The sequence below is a fragment of the Anomalospiza imberbis genome, chromosome 37 (assembly GCF_031753505.1).
Source record: "Anomalospiza imberbis isolate Cuckoo-Finch-1a 21T00152 chromosome 37, ASM3175350v1, whole genome shotgun sequence".
NCBI classification, from domain to species: domain Eukaryota; kingdom Metazoa; phylum Chordata; class Aves; order Passeriformes; family Viduidae; genus Anomalospiza; species Anomalospiza imberbis.
The window spans coordinates 879,481-903,894 of record NC_089717.1 but is presented as its reverse complement, the minus strand read 5'-3'; the positions used below and the strand labels follow the sequence as shown (position 1 = coordinate 903,894).

At 55.6% G+C, this 24,414-nt stretch overlaps 4 protein-coding genes across 4 annotated transcripts in view; 3 read left to right on the top strand and 1 right to left on the bottom strand.

Moving 5' to 3' along the window:
• The window catches only part of LOC137464127 (zinc finger protein 850-like), a 263,388-nt gene extending 249,059 nt beyond the window's left edge, over nucleotides 1-14,329 (top strand). The window contains exon 8 of the mRNA XM_068175447.1: nucleotides 14,201-14,329. The gene's annotated coding sequence lies outside the window, so the exon portion shown is untranslated. The remainder of the gene's footprint in view (nucleotides 1-14,200) is intronic.
• The window catches only part of LOC137464150 (class II histocompatibility antigen, B-L beta chain-like), a 124,739-nt gene that overhangs the window by 37,544 nt on the left and 62,781 nt on the right, over nucleotides 1-24,414 (top strand).
• LOC137464132 (serine/threonine-protein kinase PAK 3-like) lies at nucleotides 2,027-14,356 on the bottom strand. Its single transcript, XM_068175455.1, has 14 exons — nucleotides 14,214-14,356; nucleotides 14,116-14,146; nucleotides 13,759-13,864; nucleotides 11,096-11,644; nucleotides 10,845-10,908; nucleotides 9,966-10,014; nucleotides 9,190-9,299; nucleotides 8,318-8,435; nucleotides 7,825-7,924; nucleotides 7,206-7,402; nucleotides 6,651-6,788; nucleotides 2,826-2,968; nucleotides 2,660-2,751; nucleotides 2,027-2,121 (listed from the first exon to the last, which is right to left on the bottom strand). Exons 1-14 carry the CDS (start codon nucleotides 14,252-14,254, stop codon nucleotides 2,027-2,029), a joined length of 1,833 nt encoding a protein of 610 aa, XP_068031556.1. The 5' UTR covers nucleotides 14,255-14,356.
• On the top strand, nucleotides 14,866-17,273 carry LOC137464178 (class II histocompatibility antigen, B-L beta chain-like). The gene is given in 5 exon segments (XM_068175497.1): nucleotides 14,866-15,023; nucleotides 15,498-15,770; nucleotides 16,342-16,390; nucleotides 16,392-16,603; nucleotides 17,179-17,273. Coding segments are annotated over 5 exon segments (711 nt in total). The 5' UTR covers nucleotides 14,866-14,941.

The following is a 24,414-nucleotide window of genomic DNA, read 5'->3' as shown; positions in this document are numbered from 1 at the left end:
GGCTCTGCTGCGGGACTTCCTCGAGTGCAGCCTGGAGCCGGACGAGGAGCGGCGCTGGTCTGCCCAGGAGCTGCTGCAGGTGAATGCCAAGCGGCTGCAGGGGAAGCAGCAGCGCCAGGGAGGGGTTTTCTTGTGGGGCCCCCTCCGATGGTCTCCGGTCTCGCTGCTTTCCACACGCAAAGCAAGCAGAATCCTCGCCTGGTTTGGCTTGGCAGGGGCCTTTCGAGGTCATCTGCACCTGGGGCCCCACAGCGAGCAGGGCCATCTTCAAGCAGGTCAGGTGGCTCAGAGCCCTGCCTGACCTGAGCTTGGATGTTCCCAGGGAGGAGGCACCTCCCACATCTCTGGGCACCTTCTGTCAGTGCTTCCCCACTCTCCCGCTAAAAAAAATTCTGTCTCAGATCTCATCTGAGCCTGCTTCCCTCTCCTGAGTTTCAGACCATTTCCCTTTGTCCTGTTGCAACAGAGCCTGTGAGGAAGTTGACTCTGGAAAGTAACGGTTCATTTCTTTCTTTTTTCTCCTTTGGGCAGCACCCATTTTTATCATCAGCCAAGCCTCTCTCCAGCCTGACCCCTCTGATCACCGCAGCAAAGCAACTGAGGCAGCAGCGGAGGAGATGATGCACTGGAGGACAGCGTTTAGTTACAGTAGTTAGTTAGGACAACTAGTTAGTTATGGTAGTTAGCAGTGCTAGTTAGTTATGGTAGTTAGCAGTGCTAGTTGGTTAAGGTAGTTAGGACAGCCTGTTTGTTACGGTTCTTATGACAGCCTGTTTGTTATGGCAGTTTTTTGAATAAAAACTCTCTTAAACCTCAACTCCCTTGGCGTGTCCCTTCCTTCTCCCTGTGTGACTCAGCTGCCCAGAGCAATGTGAGGGGAGAGCGGGCCCAGCCTCACCCAGAGCTGAGCCCCAGGAGAGCCCTGGCAGAGCCCAGAGCAGCCTCGGCATCTGCAGAGTCAGCCTGGAAGGAGGCGCTTGGAGCCTTCTCGGCTGCACCCGACTCTTGGTTACAAACTGTGTGTCAGGGCTCACCCCCAGATTGGGGTGACCCTGAAAGATGGAAAAGTCTCTCCTCCCACCCGTGCCTACAAAGAAAGACTCAGTAGTCTTCATTCATCCGGTCTCAAGGTAGTTTATTGTATGTTATCTAAAAGATTTTCTTCCTGAACTGCTGCGGTCCGTTCAGCAGGTCAGACAAAGGCACACACTGACTCCCAGGGGGCTGGTGCCATCTTTTATATCATCCATGACGTGTTGAATGTTTGTGGTTTTACCCCAATGCCTATCACCTATACTGAATGGTGACTTTCTACTCTAAACCAATCTGTGAGTGCCAACATCACCATGAACATGGAGGTTAGGAAGGAGAAAGAAGGAGGACAGGGCACGCCCAAGTCCCTTCATCTTAGAACTTCTGATCCCCATGTACAAAACTCAGACCCCTCTGTACAAAGCCTAAACCCCCCCTGTACAGCACTCAGAAGTTCTGCCTTTCACTTTGTGACTACTTCTACAATAATATCTAAATTTGTGTGATTTCTTGTTCTTCCTGCAAGGTTGGTAAATTGTTCCATGGGTCAGATTCAAAGCCACAGGGGTTTCCAGTTGCATATCAGTGTCTCAAATGCTTCTGACCTGGGCCCGGAACATCCAAGAGTGTCCAAGGGACATTCTGTGTTCTGACAAGAACAGGATCATGAGAAGTCAACGAAGAGCCTTGAATGCAGCTTTCTCCACGCCTCCCTCCTTCCAGCTGCACCTCCTCCCCCGGCAGTGCAGGAGACAGGGAATGGGGCTGTGCTCAGTTCATCCCCCGTGGCTTCTCCCTCTGCCCAGGGACAGGAGTCGTTCCCCTGCTGCAGCCTGCAGTCTCTCCTACTGGAGACTTCTCCAGGAACTTCTCCAACCGGAGTCCATCCCCTGGGGCACAGCCCCCCTCCAAGTGCTGCAGCGTGGGTCACTGTGCCACGGGGTCACTCCTTCCAGGACAGGCTGCTCCAGCGGGGGCTCCTCTGTCCACGGGGTCACAGCCTCCTCTCAGGCATCCCCGTGCTCCAGCCTGGCTCCTCCAGGGGCTGCAGGGGGATCTCTGCATCCCCATGGATCTGCAGGGGGATCCCTGCAGCCCCATTGTTATAAATGAATCAGTCAATTTAATAATTAGAGGAATTTATTGAATCAAGTCAAATAAAAATTGGAAAAGCCACAAGCAAAACAGCGCCGAGCCAGGCGATCGGAGCTGGTTTCAGGCTATACAGCCCCGTACCTCTGGCAGTTCACAAGGTACTGATTCCACAGGGTTTTATTTATATTGCTTTCAGACGTAGTAGGATTCCTGGGGGGTCTTCCTGTTCCCTCTTGTCGGTCTTGCCCCTTTCCACATATTAATGCATGTTTTCTCGTGTAGAGTTTTTCCCGGAATATTCTGCTGAAGTCTCGTTAGATGGCAATCCTCTCGAATATCTTGTTCTGGCTATGAATATTCATCTTATCAGTTCAATGCTTATCTTCTAGATGGAATAATCCTTCAGAGTAACCATCCTTTGAGACAGGAATTCATCTTGTATATATTGTTCTTTCTGTCACTTGATTCCATTTAAAAAGATACTGTATTTTTTTTAGTCCTGAGCACGAATTTATTTTAAATTATATATTACACCCATGGATATGCAGGGAGGTCTCTACATCCCCATGGATCTGCAGGGGCATCTCTGCAGCCCCATGGATCTGCAAGGGGATCTCTGCATCCAGCACCACCGTCTTTGGAGGCACCAGGAATAGGCTGAGCTCTGCCTGAAGCTCTTCTCACATTCCCCACACCCTTCCCGGCACAGGGAGGGTTTTCCCTCCTCACAGCTCCCCAGGCTGGGTTTGCAGCCCCTCCTCGTGTGGGACCTCTGGGGCTTTTCCTCCCCACTGCATTCCTGCACCGTGGAGCCATTCCAAATGGCCTCTTCCACGAGGTTCTGTGGCAGGGATTTGTTCTCCCTGGTCTCTGTCCGCAGCTCAGTGCCTGGGGCCGGAAGGACAAGGAGAGTTAGAAACAGGGAGAAGGGAAAAGGAAAAGCAGGAGAGGAAGGAAGAAGAAAGAACAAGGGAGGAAGGAGATGGGAAAAGACGTAGATGGATGAAGGAGAGAATGAGGAGAGGAAGCAGGGCAGAGAAGAAGCTGGGATTTGCCTCCGTGCCAGGGGGAAGGGGAAGGAGATCCCCACAATCCATCCCTGGCAGGACGGCGTCAGCAGCGAGGTTGTCCTGCAGCCAGGGGCGATGCTGGGCTGGGAGATGGAGCAGGAGAGAGGGGCAAAGGGGCAGTGACTTCCTCCTCACCTGCCTGGCTGTCCCAGTCTGTAGCATCCTGGCGCTACCGAGGCCCTTGGAGCGTCCGGCACTGATGAGCCCGAAGCTCACGGTGACTTTATAAAGCTGACAAAGTAGGCAGGATGGGTCTTTGTAGGATCTCCAGCAAACTGGTTTATTGGAACAGGAACAGGGCACAGAGCTGAACAGGGACCAGGGACAAAGACAGGCTGCAAGCTGAGGGCACAGGGGGTTTTTATATGGGGTAGTGAGGGTGGAGCTGAGGGTCAGGGTCCAATGGATATGGGGGAAAATGGTGCAAAGGAGGGGTTAAGGGTCATGTCAGCTAATAGGGAAACAGAGGCAGGGAAATGCAGTAAACTTGGGCCAGTCGAGGGACAGAGAGAGGAGAACATTCTAGGGACTAACCAAAATAGGTGACAGGGGTTGAACTAGGGTAATTAGGCCAACGGGCCAATGGGGTAACATAACTTTACAGAAATCAGCATGTGCCTGCAAAGATCTATGGGAGAAGCAAGCTTCTCCCCATAACCTTGAAATCTATTCTTGTTTGGGACCAGTCCTCCACAGCTGAGGGACTGAGATTCTGATGGTAGGCTCCTGGGCCTCCACAGCAGTGCATCTTCCTTTTCCTTGTTTTCATTGCAGCGTCATTCTCCTCCATCCAGATGAAATTGAGGATTGACAATGGCTTGCAAGAAAGCAAGGGGTGAGTACCTTGGGTTTGGTGAGAAATGAGCCTCATGCTTTAGAATTTTTAAAACTTTAAGAAGGCATAATTAGAGACAAATCAATAACAGCAGTGGGTGCTTGGCAATGGCCAGAGGCACACTGGTTAACAATAGCAACTCTTCTTATCTATTTTTTCCATTGTATTGTTCAAAAACATATTGATAAAGATTATACACATTGAAAGATTTCTTTGAACTCGTTTACTTGTTCCAGGAACTCTTGATGTTGGTTTGACCCCCAACTGCCTTTCTAGAGTACGTGCAGGAATCGTGGATTGTTGTTCTGAGGGTTGTGTGTCACTTCCTCACAACAGCCCCCTAATCCCTGGTTTCAGGTGTGAGTCTGCAGGCCCCAAGTTGGGCAACTCCCTGGGGGCTCCCCTGGCAGGGGAGACCCTCCTGGAGCAGTTCTGTGTCAGGAAGGAGAGACGCATTGGACTTCTTTGGTCTTCAGCTTCTGTTTATTGTTACCTTATCAAAACTTCATCACACTGTCTGCACCAGACTCTGCGTGCAGGAAAAACAGCACAAAAATGACCAACAATCTCTTGTTACAAGGCATTTTGAGTCTAATCAAAAACTACGCTACCCAGTTAAGAAGGGACACCTAAATTATTTTCCTTTCTAACCCAATAACTGAGCCCTAAAGACCCGGATTTTTCATGTGGATTTTTCTACCCATTTACAAGATACCAGCTAAAAGCAAGAAGAAAGAGGAAGAAGAAAGAAGAAGGGAACTCAAGACAACACCCTATATCCTCCATCTTGAATCCATCTATAACATACTAAAAATCCTAAAACCTAAATGTCTCACCCATGTGAAATACTACACTACTCTCTACAATTCTCTACAATCTCTTTCACACTTTTGTGGTTTCTAGTTTACCTTGAGGCTTTGGAAGTTTTCTCCATGAACGAGGGTCAAAGTCAATGCTCCCCTGGAGGTCAGGACACCCCAGAGCAGACAGAGAAATATTCCCAGTGCCCTGGGTTTCCACATCAGCAGGCGACAGTTATTGACAGTCGAAGGGTCAGCGGCAGGGGTCCTCATCACACCCGTTCCTTAAATGTTATCTGGCCATGCAGACGGTTTTAGCTACTTCCACAAGTACTTTAAATCAACATTAGCTGTTTCACAAATATCTCTGAGTTGTTCTTGTCAGTTAGTTACAAAAATAAAAGCATTAGTTATTATTTCACAACTGCAGCAACTTCTGCAAAAGTTAACATTCTAATGCACAACACGTAGCATCCACTTCAATACTTTGCAAAAGCCAAAACTATAATGTATGTTTTTCACACTGTCCACAAACTAAAATATCATCCATGAATGATGTTCTGAGGATTTGAGCGACACAGGGGACAGCGCAATGGCCACAAAAAGCCGACAAGTTGTACGACAGCAAAAGCAGTTAAAAGTGATTACAAACTGTAGTGTATCAAAATCAGCTCATCTTTCATGTTGTGATTAGGAATAAGTTGCAGAAGTCAAGACGAAATAGCAAAACCCACCGACTACATAGTTCTTTATAACAAACCCAGGGCAGGTTTTACCCTTGCATGGAGCACTTGGGCCTTCCCCGGGCCCCTTCTGCCCTCTTGCAGAGCCGGTGGCATTTTCCACCACCCACAGTTTGTAACCAAGAGTCGGGTGCAGCCGAGAAGGCTCCAAGCGCCTCCTTCCAGGCTGACTCTGCAGATGCCGAGGATGCTCTGGGCTCTGCCAGGGCTCTGCTGGGGCTCAGCGCTGGGCGAGGCTGGGCCCGCTCTCCCCTCACATTGCTCCGGGCAGCTGAGTCACACAGGGAGAAGGAAAGGAAACGTCAAGGGAGTTGAGGTTTAAGAGAGTTTTTATTCAAAAAACTGCCATAACAAACAGGCTGTCATAAGAACCATAACAAACAGGCTGTCCTAACTACCTTAACCAACTAACACTACTAACTACCATAACTAACTAGCACTGCTAACTACCATAACTAACTAGCACTGCTAACTACCATAACTAACTAGTTGTCCAAACTAACTACTGTGACTAAAATCTGTCCTCCAGTGCTTCATCTCCTCCGCTGCTGCCTCAGTTTCATTGCTGCAGTGATCAGAGGGGTCAGGCTGGAGAGAGGCTTGGCTGATGATAAAAATGGGTGCTGCCCAAAGGAGAAAAAAGAAAGAAATGAACCGTTACTTTCCAGAGTCAACTTCCTCACAGGCTCTGTTGCAACAGGACAAAGGGAAATGGTCTGAAACTCAGGAGAGGGAAGCAGGCTCAGATTAGGTCTGAGACAGAATTTTTTTTAGCGGGAGAGTGGGGAAGCACTGACAGAAGGTGCCCAGAGATGTGGGAGGTGCCTCCTCCCTGGGAACATCCAAGCTCAGGTCAGGCAGGGCTCTGAGCCACCTGAGCTGCTTGAAGATGGCCCTGCTCGCTGTGGGGCCCCAGGTGCAGATGACCTCGAAAGGCCCCTGCCAAGCCAAACCAGGCGAGGATTCTGCTTGCTTTGCGTGTGGAAAGCAGCGAGACCGGAGACCATCGGAGGGGGCCCCACAAGAAAAGCCCTCCCTGGCGCTGCTGCTTCCCCTGCAGCCGCTTGGCATTCACCTGCAGCAGCTCCTGGGCAGACCAGCGCCGCTCCTCGTCCGGCTCCAGGCTGCACTCGAGGAAGTCCCGCAGCAGAGCCGACAGGCGCCTGGGCTCCTGCAGCTGCGGGGTCCCGTTCTGCCGGATCAGAGCGCGAGCCTGCAGGAAAAGCAAACTCAGCGCTCTGCCAGCTTCCTTCCCACCCACAAGTGCTCACATCGACCCCGGCTTCCCAGCCCCAGCTCCAGGGGCACTTTCCTCCCTGGCAGAGATGCTGCTCACAGCTCATTTTTCTATGCCAACCAAAAAACCCAAACCCTGGTGCTGCCACAGCCATTGTAAAGAGCTGGTGCACTTGCTTCACATTTTCAGGACATCCTCACAGCCAAAAGAACTGAAACAACGTAAATCCCAAAGCAAATTGTGTCTGGAGACTGCAGAATATGTGTCTGTGTCTAGGCTCGAGTGCTCTGGGAATTCCCTTCCCCATGTGCAGAAACCTCCAGCTGCTGCTCCCAGTGCAGGCTCACCCTGTGCTCACAGGCCTCTGCAACCACGGGAGAATTTGCCCCTTACCATGGCCCTCGTTTCCCTGAAGTAAGGAGGTTCTCCTTCCACCATCTCGATGGTCACAATTCCAAAGGACCAGATGTCCACCTTGGGGCCGTAAGGAGAACTGGTGACAACTTCTGGGGCCATCCAGTGAGCAGTGCCCACCATGGAGCTGCGCTGGTCCTGCTCAGGGCTGAGCTGAGCGCTGAGGCCAAAATCAGCTGAGGACAGAAACAAACACTGTCAAAGGCAGCTGGAATGAGGAAACCAAGCACAAAGACTCCCCGCTCTCAGTCTGAGAATGCAGCAGTGAAGTCAGCTGGAAAAGTCCTCAGGGCTGTAGCCAAGGAAAGATGGAACTGAACTGGACCCTTAAAGAAACCCTCAGCTTTCGTGCAGTTGCTTTTACTGATTCCCTTGCAGCTTCAGATTCCAACTCCTGCCCCTCTGGGAGGGCCATTCCCAGAGCAAAGGCACCCCTGACAGCCTGCTCCTCTCCTGAGCTCTCTGCAGGGGCAGCCGCTCTCAGCTGGCAGCAGGGGCCAGGCAGTGCCCCCAGCAGCCCTTGTGGGGCTCTGGCCATCACTGGGAAGCAGCCCCACAGCCTCACCCGGGAGCGCCGTGCCTGGCCAGGAACACCCACCCAGCTTGACAGAGCCGTCCATGCCCAGAAGGATGTTGGAGCTCTTCAGATCTCTGTGGATCACCCGGTTCGAATGGAGGAAATGCAGGCCCTGCAGACACTGAGAGAGAACAAGAAACACGAGGGTAAAAACCAATGGCCGGAATATATCACACAAGAAAGGACAGTTTAGAATTCTGCCAGCAGCGACTTTGCTGTGACAGGACAGGAGTGCAGTGCAGACAAGCTCCAGGCAAACGGTTCAAGGCAAAGCTGAGAACAGCACATCAAATCCAAAACAGACAGAGAGTGCCACAACAGCAGGAAAGAGAACAAGAACAGAGTAGAAGTGCAGTGCTGCTGGCAGGCCGTTCACTGCAGGGGCTCTTCCTTCTCCAGCCCATGACAACAACAGAGAAACAAAGCCCTGAGCCTGGAGCCACTCCTGCTCTCACGCCCTGCTGGGAAGGACCATCGTGTCCAAGGCATGGCAATCACAGGCAGGATCCCTCACCTCCCGACTGACAGATGCCATCTCTCCTTCAGCCATGCGTGTCTGTCTGACAACGTCCTGCAAAGTTCCTCCATCCATGTATTCCATCACCAGCCAGAGATCTCCATCAACAAGGAAGCTGGAAGAGGAAAGCAGTGGCATGGAGACCAATGTGCAGTGCTCAATTCCCCCATGGAAAAGCCTGGAGTGGAGGTTTGTTGCCAGGTCACTTGTCAATGAGGACAGAATCCGATGGAGAGACATTCCTGCCAGGCTGCACAGCCCTTGGGATCTGCACAGTCTAAAGGAGGAGACCCCTGTGAGAAAGGAGAGGCCTGAGATGGCAAGCAGGTGAAAAATGCAGTTTAGCAAAGGCCCAGATCAATGTGGAACCACAACACTGGCCCCCAGCTGGTTCAGCTTTTGAACTCATCAGTTCCACCCTTCCCTGCAGAACAAGGCAACACAGCTCCCAGGGTTATCCAGGGGAGGAGGCCGGGCAGCACTTGGGACAAAAGGGGTCAGAAAACCTTTCAGAAAGTCCCTTCAGAAACAGGCAAGGCCAGTGACAAATGGGCAAACGAGGCATTTCTGGGAACAAGAACCTGGTCTTCCTGGCATCTGCAGCAATGGGAAAGGGCTGGGAAGAAGAAGCCAAGGGAAATAATTTCTGCTGTGGTTTACCAGCACTTGTTGTAAGACACAGAAAACAGGGTCAGCTTGAAGGGAAAACCAAACCAAAGCAACAAAAGGACACAGAGGGAGCGAACTGCCAGGCTGTTGTTTTGGGAAGATACGGCTGGGTCAGGCATTTTCAAATCAGGCTACAGACTACGGATGCCAGGAAAGGTTAAGGCAGGGCCCGGGCACGGGATAAGGCCTGAGGCACTCACCTGTCCAAAGAGCTGACAATGTTGGGGTTCTTCTTGTTCTTCAGGAGCAGGAGCTCATTCACAGCTCGTTCCCTGTTCTGCCCTCTCAGACTCATTTTCTTTATGGCCACCTGAAGGGACATTGCAGACCTTTCACTGGAGGAGTCTGTGGCAGGAGGCCGCAGCAAACACGGAGCGAGTCTTTTTGGAGTGACGGAGCCGGGCTGTGCCCAACTGCCTTGGGATGGGACACCAGAGCTCAGCAAGTGCCATTCCCACAGCCCATTGCTCTGCTCGCTGGGGGCTGCTTACAGGACACATGGCCAGAGACATTTGGCCTTGCAGGCTCTGCAGAAATGGCCCCGCAGCTGTCAGCCTCCAAGCTCTAACCACATTCTCTGCACCTACAGTCTTCTCAAATGGCCTCAACACTCTCATTATTGTTCAAACACACTTTGCAAGCAGGAGGTAATTCTGGTTCTGTGCAAACAGAGTGAAACTGCCAGGAACCCTTTAGCAGTTCTATGGGATTGGGTCATGATTTCAGATGCAACTACTCTGGCTGGGATTGCACAACAAAGCAAACACACACATCCATTGCCCTCCTTGCATTCCATTGGGCACTTCAGAAGGACCAAGTCTGTCCCAGCTGTGCTCTGCAGGCTGACACGGCTCTGCCTGCAGAGGAGCAGCCTGTGCAGGAAAGCTCTGCTGGCCCCCAAAGCTGCAGCCACAGCTCCCAGCAGAGGGGAGAGCCCTGGAGAGCTGCCAGACGTGCTGGGCGTGTTGACACTGACCTCTCCTCCAGTGGCCCTGTCGAGTCCTTTAGAAACGGTTCCAAAAGCCCTGGAGACAAAACAGCAGAGAAGAAAAAGCAGCGCTTTAGGCCCTGGCAGTGAAAGCCAGCCCAGACAGGAGATCTCTGCTGCCTGCAGCGTTCACAAACACCTGAGGGCATCGACCCTTCCAACAACAGCGCAGCAGCTACCAGCCCTCTGCCATGCAAGGTGTGCCAGAGAAAACTGAGACACAACACCAAGGAATTGGGCTGGAGCAAATCCCAAATGTCCACACTAAACTGCTTTAGTTCAAAACCTGAAGTGAGCAATGGGTGTCTAAAGAACTGGAAAAGAATGCATTCCATCCTTTCCCATTTCCTGCCTAAGACCTGCAGGATCCACAAGGGCCCTGCCATCAGGCAGGTGATGCATTTTCCCCCAGAGTGCATCAGCTCTGTGTCTGTTACTGAATGTATGGGCTCTACTACCTGTGCTAGAATAGAGCACTTATTAGTTCAGCTCTGGTTTCTGTTTCTAAACCATTAGGTTGATAATCCTGACCGGAGGATATTTTTTGAAGCAAAATATTTGAAAGAAATCTCCTTGGGAACTGTTTTCTGACAGTCACCAGATGGTGAGTGGCTCTTTTAGGCAATCCAGTTCCAGGGACAGAAGATCTTCCAGGTCCTGCTCCTTGCTGCAGGCAGGACACTGCCAGCCTCAGGGGCCTTTGACGGTGCCTTCTGAGCACAGGTATCAATTCTGATCAGGACTGAGGGACAGCAGGATGGTACCCCAGTGTCTGGAGGTGTTTGGAGCTCTCCTGACTTCTCACTTGATCCTGCACCAGCACAACACCTGGGCCTGCTTGTGCAGAAGTAACTGCCGTGCACTTACCCTTGGCCAATCTGCTCCACTTCCAGGTATTTCTCGGCAGGCTCCGCCAGGCTCACGGTGTTCCCTGAAAGAAACCACGTGGAAGACGCTCCCTCCCAGAGTGAGACCCCGCCTTGCAGCAGAGCCAGAATGCAGCCCCCCTCCCTGGGGCCGTCAGCCCCTTGGTCTCAGCTGGGGAAGGACAAGAAATGACCCTGGCACATTCAGCTGCAGAGCAGCACTGGGTGCAGCTGATGCCGAGACACACACACAGCACCCTGCTCTGGCACACAGGAACAGAGCAGACGTACTCAGCTGCATCAGGCACCACTCCCCTCTCCCCTCTGGCTGCAGGGCTGTGCTGCTGTCTGAATGTTCAGCCCAGGATCCCACAGCCGAGGGAGGTTCAGTGTCCTCTTCCCAAGCACAGGGAGCTTCTCCGTCCTCTTCCCAAAATGCTGCAGGTTCGCCATCATCTTTCCAAGCCAGGGGACGTTCACTGTCCGCTTCCCATGCTGGGAGAAGTTCACCCTCCTCTTCCCAAGACACAGGATGTCCTCTGTCCTCCTCCCACACCGGGAGATGTCCGCTGTCCTTGTCCCACACCGCAGGAGCCTCGCCGTTGTCTTCCCACAGCACGGGATGTTCACCTTCGTCTCCCAGAGCAGCGGGAAGTTCACTGTCATCTCCCGGCACTGAGGGACGTTCACCATCGTCCCCCGGAACAGCGGGAAGCTCACTGCTGCCTTCCTCCTCTTTGGCCTCCTCTTTGGAAGCAGAGGGAGCCAGAGGAGGTGCTGGTGCTGCTTTTGTGCCCTGTGGACAGAAAGAAAAGGAGAAAACTCCCAGGGATCCCTTTGCTGCTGCAAGGACACTGGCAGGAACTTTCCTTCAGCCTCCCAGGCTGGCACTCGGCTGCCACATGCCGAGCTCACAACTTGCTGCACAATTCCAAACACCAAAGGTTCCTTTCCCACTCACCGAAGGAGGAGCTGCTCGGGATCCACTCATGAGGTGCCCTGCAACGGGAGAGGGAACATGAACCAGATGCTGTCAGGAAAACAACTGCCTGTGGTGGGAAATGCCCCAGAGCAAGGCAACCCCGAGAGAGCATTTTGCTTTCACAGCGTCCCTCCAGGAGCCACAGTCCCTTCACACAGCAAGAGAACAGCACAAAATACTGGGCTGGGTCAGCTCTTGGCTGGACAGGCAGTTCCAGGCTCTGCTGCCACAGACTCCCCGCTTGAGGGAACAGAACCCCCCAGAGCTCATTGCAAATGCTGTGCACGCCCCGCTGGCTGCAGACACCCCCTTTTCCAGCTGCAGCTGCTGCCAGGAGCTCTCCCAAAGCAATGGTGTCTTCATGGCAATTTGGTTACAAAGTCAGCTCAGGCCCAGAGGAAGAACAGCAAGCACACAGCAAGCCCAAAGCCACAGCACCGAGGGAAAACCTCGACTTACGTGCCAAGTGGGTTAAAAAATACCCCGCATACGCCACAGAGTACAGCGTGCAAACTGCAGCAGCCACGTGCTGGATCATTTTGGCTGCGCTGCACACGTCTGCAGACTGTAGCCCTGCAAGCACAGAAGGACACCCGTCAGGGCTGGGCTGGCTGCTGAGAATGCCTCGGGCAGGAGGATCCTCCGGCAACGAGCAGTGCCCAGAGCCACTCTGGACACTGAGGCCTCCGTGTGCCACAGCAACGGGAACACCTCGGGGACGTGGCAGTGCTCCTGTGACATCACAGCAGCAGCTCACGCAGAAACCGCCTGGAAGGTTCTCCTGTGTCACAAAGGAGCACAAAGAGCCCTCCCAGGGCACAGCCTGTTGCCCAAAGGATCCAGGAGGAACTCTGAAAATGCAGCAAACAAGGACACCCCATAGCCCAGCCTGAACACTGAGGAGGAACAAGGACGGCACCAAAGCAGAGCAAACATGACCTTTAGTCACTGACACTTCTGGCTAAAACCAGCAAGCCGTGTTCCATCTGGGATCTTTGTTCTCGTTCTAAAAACAAGCAAGGTTCTCCACTCTAAATATAGAGAAGGCAGGAACTGGGTAGGAGGTGGGATGAGGAAGGAGGAGGAGGAGGGGAAAAGGAGGAGCAGGAAGAGGAGGAGCAGGAGCAGGAAAAGGAGGAGAAACAGGAGGTTCCAGTGACCCCTGTGGCCGCAGCACCCTTGGCTCCGGGACCATCGCCCCCAGCTCATCCTGCATGTGGGAGGGGAGGGGGAGCTCGTCCCAAATCTATCGGGGGTCCCTGAGAGCGTTTTTTTATTGGGGTGTGTTTGGAGCTTGCAGATTGTGGAATTGAGCCCCAAATATCGTCTGGGAGGCCCAAGTAAACCCTCTGAGGATTTTTTCTCTCTGTGTGTGTGTGTGTGTAGGTTTGGATCTTGAAGGACCCCAGAGCTGAGCCCCTTGGGGGGATCTTTGGGAGTCCACGTGGCCATTGCCCAGGGTCACCAGGGGGAGGACATTGGTCCTGGGGACCCCCGGGGGAGCAGAGGAGGGGAACTCCTGGGACCCCCAGAGTGGGGGGAGTAGAGAGGGGTGATCCTGGAGCTGGGGAACCCCGGCTGGCTGGAAAGGGGGGGAGCCTGGAGAGGAGGGAGCCCTGGGACCCCTGGGATCTCAAAGTAGAGTATCAAGGCAGAAGGGACCCCATGGACCCCCAAAAGCCCCTGGATCATCCCTAAGCAGGACGCCAAAAAAGGGGGATCCCCTGGAGCCATTGGACCCCCATCATCCCAGGGAAAGGAAACCTCTGAAACGCCAAAAGTGGAGAGATCAGAGATTGGGAACTCCTGGGAGAGTTGTTTTGGGCTGAACCTTGATATAGTGGAGATTTCCATGGACACAAGACTCCTGCTGAGTTCCAGGGATGGTCTTGGGCAGTGAGGAGCCTCTATTCCAAGGTGCTCCCACCTTGGTTTTCCCCAAAGCAGGATTTGTCATTCCCAGGGTGTGGCTGGATGGAGAAGGAGGAAAAGCCCTGGAGATCCTGCAGGAGGAGGGGCTGCAAACCCAGCCCAGGGAGCTGTGGGGAGGAAAGAGCTCCCCTGAGCCAGGAACTTGGCCGAAGTTCCATCTGGAGCTCGGAGCTGGTGGAGAACCCTCATGGCAGGGAGAAGCCCCACAAGTGCTTGGAATGTGGGCAGGGTTTCAGCTGGAGCCCCACCCTGATGGAACACCAGAACACCCACACTGGGGAGAGGCCCTGTGAGTGTGGGGAGAGCTTCAGTGGGACCTCTGACCTCACCGATCACCACAGGATCCACACTGGGGAACGGCCCTATGAGTGCTTGGAATGTCAGAAGAGCTTCAGGTGGAATTCAGAGATCGTCACTCACCAGCACTTCCACACCAGGGAGAGGCCCTGTGAGTGCCCCGAGTGCAGGAAGAGCTTCGTGCGCTGCTCCAGCTCCATCCCCCATGGGAGGATCCACGTTGGATGATCCCCAGTGACCCCCGCTGGGCAGAACCCCGGTGACCCCGTTCTGGGTGATCCCGGTTGGGTGGGGGGAAGGTGTTGGAGAGATTTCTTTCCCCTCTGCTTGTCCTGGTGTGATTTGGTTGGTAATAAATTCCCTCCCTGTGCCCGGGCCGGGTCTGTTGTGCCCGTGCCGGATTTGCTGAGGGATCTCTCCCGCTCCTTGTCCCCAGGCAGGAACCCTCGGTTCCATTTGCTGTCCCTGTGCGGCTGCGGGGGGCAGGGACAGAGCGGCTCTGGGGGGTGCCTGGCATGGGGCCAGCGTCACCCCTCGCCACGGGCACCCCTGAGACCCCGCGCAGCCGGGCACACATTTCTGGGCACAGCTGAGCTCCCAGCTGCGCAGCGCCCCAAGGCTCCCCGTGCCTGGAAAAGCCCCAGCCGGGGCTGCAGCGTCCCGGAACCGCTCAGCCAATCCAAACGCAGCCAAAACGCGCTGCAGCCAATGGGAGCGCGAGGAGTTGAGGAGTCATCGGTTGTGTGGCAGAGCCTCGGCAATCGGTGCCCAAAAGTGCTCGGAGCCAATGAGAGCGCGCGGCGCTGCTGAGCCCGCGCTGCTCCGGACTGGTGCTGCCAGCGCAGCGCGGCCGCTCTGGGGCTGGTGCTCCCTGGGCGGCGCTGGCCATGGGGCGAGTGGCGGCAGCTGGGGCCGTACTGGTGGCACTGGTGGTGCTGGGAGCCCCCCCGGCTGCGGGCGCGGAGCTCTCGGGAGAGCGGGGGGGGGGCCGGGAGGCGGTGGGACAGGGGGGAGAATGGGGAAAAGGGGGCGGTGGGAGCCCGAAATTGCAGGGGGAGGAGGAGGAGGGGACCCCGAAAGGAAGAGCGGGAGGGGCTGAGGATTAGGGGCAGGTGAGGAAGGGTCGGGAGAGGGTGGGAAAGTGGGGAAAAGGGGAGGTTAGGACCCCAAAACTGAGCGGGAAGGGGGGCTAGGGATTGATAGAAAAGGGTGGGAAAGGGGTGGAATGGGACCCCAAAAGTGAGTTGGGTAGAGGCTGAAAGTCGGAGGGGAGAGGATGTGGAAGGGCAAATGGGGGAAGGGTGGAAAAGAGGAAGTGGCACCTCGGGCAGGAGGGATCCATGGCGGCCTTGGGGCACAGAGGGTGTGGAGTGGGGATCCGGGGTGGATCCCGGAGCTCTGGGGCTGCTGGGGGGGCACCCCCGGACCTGTGTCCTGCACACACAGGGGTGTTCCCGTACGTGGGAAAGTCCGAGTGTCACTTCATGAACGGCACGGAGAAGGTGAGGTACCTGAGCAGGTTCATCTACAATCGGGAGCAGTACGCGATGTTCGACTGCGACGTGGGGCACTTTTTGGGGTTCACCCCCTATGGGGAGACAGCAGCCAGGTATTGGAACAGCGACCCAGACGTTATGGAGCAAAAAAGGGCTGCGGCGGACTGGCTGTGCCGGTACAACCACGAGTATCTCAGCCCGTTCCTCACGGAGCGCCGAGGTGAGCGCGGGGCAGAGCGTGTCCCCTCGGGCCCTGCCCTGGCAATGACCCTGGAGCCCCTCAAAACCTCCCTGGAATCGGCCCAGAGCCCTCAGCCCTCATTGTGCCCATCCCCGAGACCTTGTGTCCCTGCCACTGACCCCCGTGGCTCTCCCAGTCCATCCCAGTCTCTCCCAGTGCCTCCCGGCTGTCCATCTCAGCCTAGCGTGGTGCTGCCGCCTCTCAGCCAATCAGAGCGCGTGTCTCTGATGACTCATCAGTTGCCAGGCAGACCCGCAGCGCCGAGTGCCCCGCACTGGACTCGGCCTCCCAGTGCCGCGCGCTTCGTTCCCAGTTCCTCCCAGTGCCGCCCCAGTCCTTCCCAGTCCATTCCCAGTTCACTCCTAGACCTCCATCCTCCCTCCCAGTGCCCCCCATCCCCTCCCATCTCGCTGAGTGCTGCCCCAGTCCTTCCCAGTCTATTCCTAGTCCTTCCCAGTCCATTCCCAATCCCTCCCAAGGCCACCCCATCCCTCCCCTCTCTCTCCCAGTTCCCCCCAGCTGATCCCAGTCTGTCCCCGCTCTCTCCCAGTGCCCCCCAGCATATCCATCTCGCTGGTGCCCTCGATCTCCCAGCCGGGGCTGCTCCGTGATGGATTTCTACCCTGCCCACACCCAGCTGAGGTGGTTCCAGGGCCAGCAGGAGCTCTCTGTGGTGGCCACCGACATGGTCTCCAACAAGGACTGGACCTACCAGCTCCTGGTGCTGTTGGAAACACCCCCCTTGCGCGGGCTCACCTGCAGCTGGCAGGTGGAGCACATCAGCCTGGAGCACCCCCTGAGCTGGCACTGGGGCACGGGGGGAGGAATTGGGGGCGCTGGGAGAGCCACTGGGATGTGCTGGGAGCAACTGGGAGGGAGTTGGAGACAGCCTGGTTTCACCTGGGAGAGGGGCTTGGGGGAGTGGAAGGGCTGAGAAGTGGTTTCAAGGATGCTGGGGAGGGCAGGCTGGGATTCTGGGGGTCCTGGTGGACACTAGGAGGGAGTTTGGGGGCGCTGGGTGTGACTGGGAAGGATTGGAGTGAGTCTAGAGGAGCTGGAAGGAGATTGGGGATGGAAAAGCAGAGGTTGGGATGAGGTTGGTTGTGCTGGGAAGAGATATGGAGGGGTCAGGACAAGTCCTGGTGAGGCTGGGAAGGGACTGGGACAGGGTTTGTGGGTCCTGGGGCAGTGCAGGGAAACAGGAAGGGTGTGGTGGGATCCTGAGAAGGATGGGCGAGGCTTTGGTGGGTCCTGGGGAGGCCGGGAAGGGACCGGGGGGAGGTTTCAGGGGGTCCTGGGTGGGATGGGGGCGATTGGGAGGGTACTTGGAGGGGCTTGGGGTGTCTCTGAGAGGTTTTGGGGGTCCTTACCCCTGCAGACCCCCCAGAGATGCCACTGGATGCCGCCTGCAGCAAGATGCTGTCAGGGATCGGGAGCTCAGAGTTGGGCTTCGTCTTCCTGGCGCTGGGGCTCAGCTTCTAGGAGCTTGTGTGCTCCTTCCCCGGGGCTCCAGCCCGGTGTCACCCCCCTTTTCTCTGCACACAGAGCTCCTGAGCCGCCACCAGCCGCATCCCCTCCCCGGACCCCCCGCTCCATCCCCACGCTGATTTTGGGGGGGTCGTGTGTCCCCCCAGCCCTGCTCTCTGCCACTGCCTGCCTGCTCCCAGTGTTCCCAGTAAAGCTTCCCAGTTAAACCCAGCCCAGGTTATGGGGGGCAGTGGGGAGGGACTTGGGGGGACCCCACGCGGGGGCCGGGACTGGGCAGGGAGGGTGGGGTCCAGGTGGGGAACACTGGGTGCTGCGGGTCTGCCCGGCAACTGGTGAGTCATCAGCCCCGCTCGCTCTGATTGGCTGACTCTTGTCCATCGCGTTCTCTCATTGGCTGAGGAGAGGCCCGGGACTGGAGAGAAGCAACGGCAGAGATCCCGCCCCGAGCACCGGCACGGGGACAACAGACCCAGCCTGGGCACACGGAGGGAATTTATTACCAACCAAACACAGCAGCACAAGCAGAAGGGAAAGAAATCCCTCCAACACCTTCCCCCCACCCAACGGGGATCACCCACAACAGGGCTTATCCACGATGGAGAGACGGGGACAGCTGAGTTTAGACCAGAAGCCAATTTCATTGAGGGTACCAGGTGTTTATACAGGGTTTTACTTGTGTGGTGCTCAGATAGGGCTCGATGTTTGCTAACAATTTCCCATTGGTTACACATTCTTCATGACATCACGGCACCTGGGAACATTATCTTATCACAAAGTCTCACAACAGGTTGCTTGGTCACTTCTTGCCCAGGGAGACTTAAACTGTGTCTGTGTCTCCCACAGTTTCTGCTCAGTCAGGCCTCAGATCTCGGCCCCTTTATCAGCTCCATTGTTTTCCTCTCTGTTTTATTCCCCATTCGGGGGCACCAGGGCTCTGCCCAACGGGGGTCACTGGGGATCATCCAGCCTGGATCCTCCCATGGGGGATGGAGCTGGAGCAGCCCACAAAGCCCTCCCCTCACTCCAAGCTCTTCCTTCACTCGGGGCACTCCCAGGGCTTCCCCTTAGTGTTGCCTCCGTTGGTGTTGGGTCAAGTAAGAGCTCCTGGAGAAGCTCTTCCACACTCCCCCACACTCGTAGGGCCTCTCCCCGCTGTGGATGCGCCGGTGCACAGTGAGGTGGGAGTTTCGCCTGAAGCCCTTCCCGCAGTCAGGGCAGCGAAGGGCCTCTCCTCTGTGTGAATCCGCTCATGTAGGAGGAGATTGGAGCTGGTGTGAAACCTCTTCCCACACTGGGGACACTCGTAGGGCCTCTCCCCAGTGTGGATGCGCTGGTGTCTTCTCAGTTTGGAGCTCCGCCCAAAGCTCTTCCCACATTCCAAGCAGGTGTAGGGCCGTTCCCCAGTGTGGATCACCTGGTGCTGGATCAGGTGGTAGCTGTGCATGAAGCTCTTCCCACACTCCCCACACTCGTAGGGCCTCTCCCCGCTGTGGATGCGTTGGTGTCTTCTCAGTTCGAAGCTCCACCCAAAGCTCTTCCCACATTCCAAGCACTCATAAGGTCGTTCCCCAGTGTGGATCACCTGGTGATGGATCAGGGTGGAGCTGTGTCTGAACCCCTTCCCACACTCCCCACACTCATAGGGCCTTTCCCCAGTGTGGATCCTCTGGTGCCGGATCAGCTTGGAGCTCCGGCTGAAGCCCTGCCCACATTCCAAGCACTTGTGAGGCTCTCTCCCTGCCATGAGGCTTCTCCACCAGTTCCGTGCTCCGGCTGGATCTCTGGTTGTCTTCCTGGCTCAGGGGGGGCTCTTTCCTCCCCACAGCTCCCTGGGCTGGGTTTGCAGCCCCTCCTCCTGCAGGATCTCTGGAGCTTTTCCTCCTCCTCCATCCAGCCACAACCTGGAATGAAAAATCCTGGTTTGGGGAAAAAACAAGAGGAGAGCACCTTGGACTGGAGGTTCCTCCTTGCCAAAGTTCGTCTCAGCAAATCATTGGTAAGTTTTTCTATGTAAGAATCTCCAAAACACCAAGATTCAGCCCAGAAATCCTGCAAAATTCAAGACACTGATCAAAAACACCCCAAACATCAAAGTGAGCAAAAACCTCCTGCAAAAGATAAAGATTCAGCTGCCACATAAAACCAAAGCACCAACATTTAGCCCAAGCAAGCTCAGAAACACCAAGATTCACCCCGTGAAAATCCTGGATCCCCCTCCACAGTCACCTGCTGCATGTGGGGGGAGCAGCGCTCCTGGGGCTGGGGGGAGGCTGCAGACACAGGGAGGGGTGGAACCTTGTGCTGCTCCCTGTTTCTGCTCCTCCTCCTGTGACTCTGCTCTTCCTCACACTCCTCTTCCTCCTGCTATTCCTCCTTCTCCTGCACAATCCCACCTTCTCCTGCCATGTCCATCGTTTGACCATTTTGTTCCTCAACCCTGCTTCTCCTTCCCTTCTCCTCCTGCCCCCAGGCCCAGCACCCACTGCCGGCTCCCTCTTCCCCCTAAATCCACAGCATCCCAGCGCAGGGGCAGGGATGGAGCTGGGGCAGGTCGGGCTGGGGCAGCGCTGGGCTCTCGGCCGCTTCCGCCCGCACTCGGTCCCCACTGCAGCCGCTCCCGCCAGGACAGCGCGGGGGGGCCCGGCCTTGGCGCTGCCCCACTCCCACCTCCCCAAATTCCCCTCGCGGGGGCGATGGGGCCGAGGGGGGGGCGCAGGTGGGCTCCAGGTGGGGAACGCTGGGAGCTGCGAGTCTGCCTGGCAACTGGTGAGTCATCAGCGCCCTGCGCTCTGATTGGCTGAGCTCTGCCTGAGGGCTGGGGCTGCAGCAAAGAGGGGACACCCTGCTCCAGGGGGGATGTCCCGCAAACGGGGGACCCCCATGAAAGGAACAAGAGGAAAGTGTCTTTACAAACAGATGCTGTGAATCTGCTCCGAGATACGGCCAGGCACCTGCACATAAGGAAGTGACAGGAGAAGCCATCGGTTTCAGGAAACGTTATCAATTGATGACACAGACTGCTGCTCAGCCAAGGTCCTGCTCAATTCATGAACTTCCCGAAGAACAACAAAGACTTAACAGAGCCAGGAATATCGTCTGCTATACAATAGTGGGGTGCATATGAAGGGGGAATGTAGCAGGTGGATTGGGAAGTCTGCACCTCTCAAGTACTTCAGCCAGTGGGGAAAGGGAGAGGGAGATGTGGCCAGGAGAATTGGGATGAAAAGGAGGCTGTGTCCTCCAACAACTGCAGAGATCCCATAGGGAATGTGCCATGGCCTCTCCCATTTCTAGAAATGAAATTACTTTTACAGGACTCCGCTATCTGCTTTGTGGACAGAAACCTCTGCTGATGTCAATTTTCCCGCACACGCTGGGGCTCATCCGGAATTCCTTCCACCGTCCGGGGCGGCGGGCAGGGAGTGCAGCTGAAGGTGCCTCACCCACTTTGGGTGATCGGCTCCCTTGGCTGGCGGCGGCACCGGGGATCGATTGGGGACCCGGGAGTGACCAGGAGACAGACGAGGGACACATCAGGGGGGTCTGTGAAGAGTCAGCAGGGAGAGAGCACTGAAAATCTCAGCAGTGAGTGCACTGGGATCTTCGGGGAGTGAACATGGCAGGGCACCCAGGGAGGGGAGAAAAGGGAAAGCCAGGGAGCGGTCCTGGCCAAAGGGATGATGATCCCAAAATGTCTCTGAAGGGTCCCTTGGGAGAATGTTGAGGTAGTTTGCACATTCCCCCAGAGGTAATTAAGGACATGGACAACCAGGGGAGCAATAATGGAAGAGGGGAAGGGATTTGGACAACAGGGGATGGATGGTGTTGGTGTGCTGGGAAGGGATCGGGTCAAGGGCAGTGTGCAGCAATATGGTGAAGGCAAGAAGCAGCAGGAGGAATCTATGTGGTAAGAAAAAGGATGATGGAAAAAAGAAGGAAGAGAAAAATACAGAGGACTGGGATGTCTTTGAGCACTGTTCTATGCTCAGAATTTGCCAGCTGATCCAGATCCTTTCCATCCCGGGTTTCCAGGAGAGGAAAAGAAGGAGGTCAGGATGTCAGGGGGTTTCTCTGTGGTGGGCAGCGGCAGCACCGGGCGCAGAGGTGCGGGACCGGGAGCACGGGCTGGGGGCCTGTGGGGAGCTGCGGGGCCGGGCCGGGGCTGTGGGGCAGCCGGGGGCTCAGCGCCGGGCGCTGCCTGACCCCACCAGCCCCGGGCAGGGCCGGCAGTGGCCCCCGGCCCCCAGGAGCCTGCGGGACGCCCTGGCCGCTGCCCGGCCCCGTGGAGCTGCCGGCCCTGCCCGCCGGGGGGGCCGCCTTTGGACACTGCGGCAGGACAGGGACCGGCTCTGGGATACGGGCTGGGGAGGGGACCCTGAGCACAAGGAGGAAAACAAAGACACATCTGGGAAATGCAGACTGTACATGGAAGGATCAGGGTTTTCTATTAAGCATCTGGTTTGGGTTTCTGGAGAAAGGAAAGATTTTGCAGAAAGCTCAGCAGCTCTCAGAGGATGAGCACCCACAGGCAGTGAGCGCGGCTGCAGGAGTGGCAGAAGAAGGCCCTGGAGCACTTGGGCACAAAGGCACAGCAGCTGAATGCAAGAAGGGATGAGCAAAAGGCCAAGCTGAAGGCAAAGGCCATGGCACAGTTCCTACAGCCCCTCTGGGATCAACCCCAGGGCCCAAGGGGGCCCCGGCACCCAGGGGACGGGGTCGGCCACAAGCACCTGGCAGAGGCATTGCCCTCCTGGGCAGGGGAGAGCCCACCCAAACAGCCCCTGAGAAGGAGTCAGGGCTGTAAACCAAGATGCCATGGGTACGGCTTTTGCCGTTGGCTTTGGCAAGAAGAAGAGCCAGACCCAGGGCAGATATTCAATTCTCTCCCTCTCAATTGATCTTGGGAATTCCTTACCCTGGTAATTCTCCACCCAGTGCAGGGTGGGGATAAGGGATGGACATTTAAAGCAGTCTGTGGCCAGAGTCCTGTCTCTTGTGAAATCTCTCCCACAGGAAGCTGGGCTGGCACAGAGCCTGCCTTGGCACTTTGCTGTTCCCAACATCCAAGCAGGACATCGGGCCCTGCCTAAGGAGGGCAAAGCAGCACCACTGGTGGCCAAGTGGCGTGGCCCATGCCAAGTGTCCCTGAGGCCAGAAACAGCCCCCAGCACAGCTGAGCACGGGGGGACCCCTCAGCCTGGGCTCCAGGGCTCTGAAGCCCCGGAGATTTGCACTTCCCGCCTGCAGCAGGAGCATGGGAGGCCCCCACGGAGCCTGCACTGAAGGCAGCGCAGCAGCAGCCAGGGCTCCACAGCGGGGCAAGCCCCTGGGCCTGCCCACACATCCTCTGCTCAAATCCTCTGCCTGGGCACCCTCCTTTGGCATCTCCAGCCACCGGGGCCAATCCTTGCTGCCACTGCTGCAGCTTCAGTGCTTTCTGGGCCTGCACTGCCACAGCTGCTGGCGAAGACAACGGCACAATTCCACTCTGGGTCTCAGCCACACTCACACACTGCGCTGCCTGGGATTGCACTGATGGAAAATACACCAGGTCATAGACTTGAACATTTTTAACATTTTATTTCTCTACTCAGCCTTGGTTTGCCTTGGCCTCGGGGAAAGAAATGGTAAAGGTTTTTCTAAGGGATGTTCCACCACTCAGTGGAGATGAGTTTAACATCTCAACACTCTGGGAATGGCCCAAAAGATTCCCACAAAGATAACGCCCAGCAGCAAACAGCAACCAACACCTACCCCAGACACTGCCCCCCGGCAGAGCTGGAGACACCTGCTCTGGAAAAGGCTGAGAAGGAAATCCAGCAGTTCCGACCTGATGAACAGCAGAAGCCAAGAAATCCGGGTCCAAAAGGAACCCAAATACTAAAAACTGCACAACTTGAAACTACAGAACATTAAACCAATGGATTTAGATTGGTTCAGACTGTATCAAGTATGGGAAAAATCCAGTTAAACCCACGTGTCATGGAACGATTTTCTCTGCACACCTGGGCTATGTGGGGATGGAATGATTTCTGCTGCACATCCTGGCCAGAATCAAGGAATGCCTTGACCCTAACACTAAACATATTGGTGGAGTTTTTCTTTTTCCTGCACTTTCAGTGCAAAATTTATAGCAGTAGAGTATTTGTTGCAGCAATCCCACTTCAATATTGCCGGTTAGGTTTGGGTCAGGGATGTGAGAATGAGTTTTTACTCCGAAGAGAAGTAGAAAATATTAATTGCCACGGAATTTTCTTGTGTATGTTTGTGTGAGAGATACCAAAATTTTGTTCTGGATTTTTCGACGTTCACCTTAAGGCTGCATTTTGCAAAACAAGGAAAGATTTACAGGTGACCCTTTCACTCATAAACAGTAAATAGATGATTTGAAGGAAAAAATAAAAAAAGCAGCAGGTTGTGGGGGGGCACATGTGAGGCTGCTGAAGGCTGCTCTGGAAGAGAAGCTGCATTCCAGGCAGCCAGCAGAGGAGCTTTAGAAATGCAAATTAACACTGCTGGGGCAAAGTGGGGACAATGGACCTGGCTCTTCTTGCCTGGGGCAGGAATTGGGCTGATTCCCTCTGCCCCTCACCCCAAGCTCTGCCTGCCTGCACAGATGGGCACAGATCCTACCCGCGCGGGGTCCCCGGGCTCCGACAAAGCAGCTGCTCGGTTCGCCTCCAGGCACTCCGAGGCTCGCCGCTGCAGCCCCTCCGAGCCAAGGGAAGGGAAAGAATCCTTCGTTCGCCCGGCCCAACAAAGCTTTTCAGACAGACAGAAAACCACAGCGCACAGAGAGAGCCGTGGAAAACCCGAGCAGCGAGGCTTCAAAGCGCCCGCGCAGCGAACAAGGAGCCTCTCCCGTGCCGTCCCGGCTCCCGGGGTTTAAAGACACAATCACCATTCTTTGGGCACAAAGCAGAGGATCATGGAATGTACCGTCACGGTAACTCACTCCGAGACAATTGTACACACAATAATCACAGGTATCTATCGATCTATAAAAGCATGTGCTGAACTCTGGATACAGCAATGTGCACCAGGCCAGGAGTGCAGAGGCTGAACGGACACCAGGGGAGATGTGGAATGTACGGACAGAGCAAACCCTCCAGTGCTTTAACCTGACTCTCAGCTT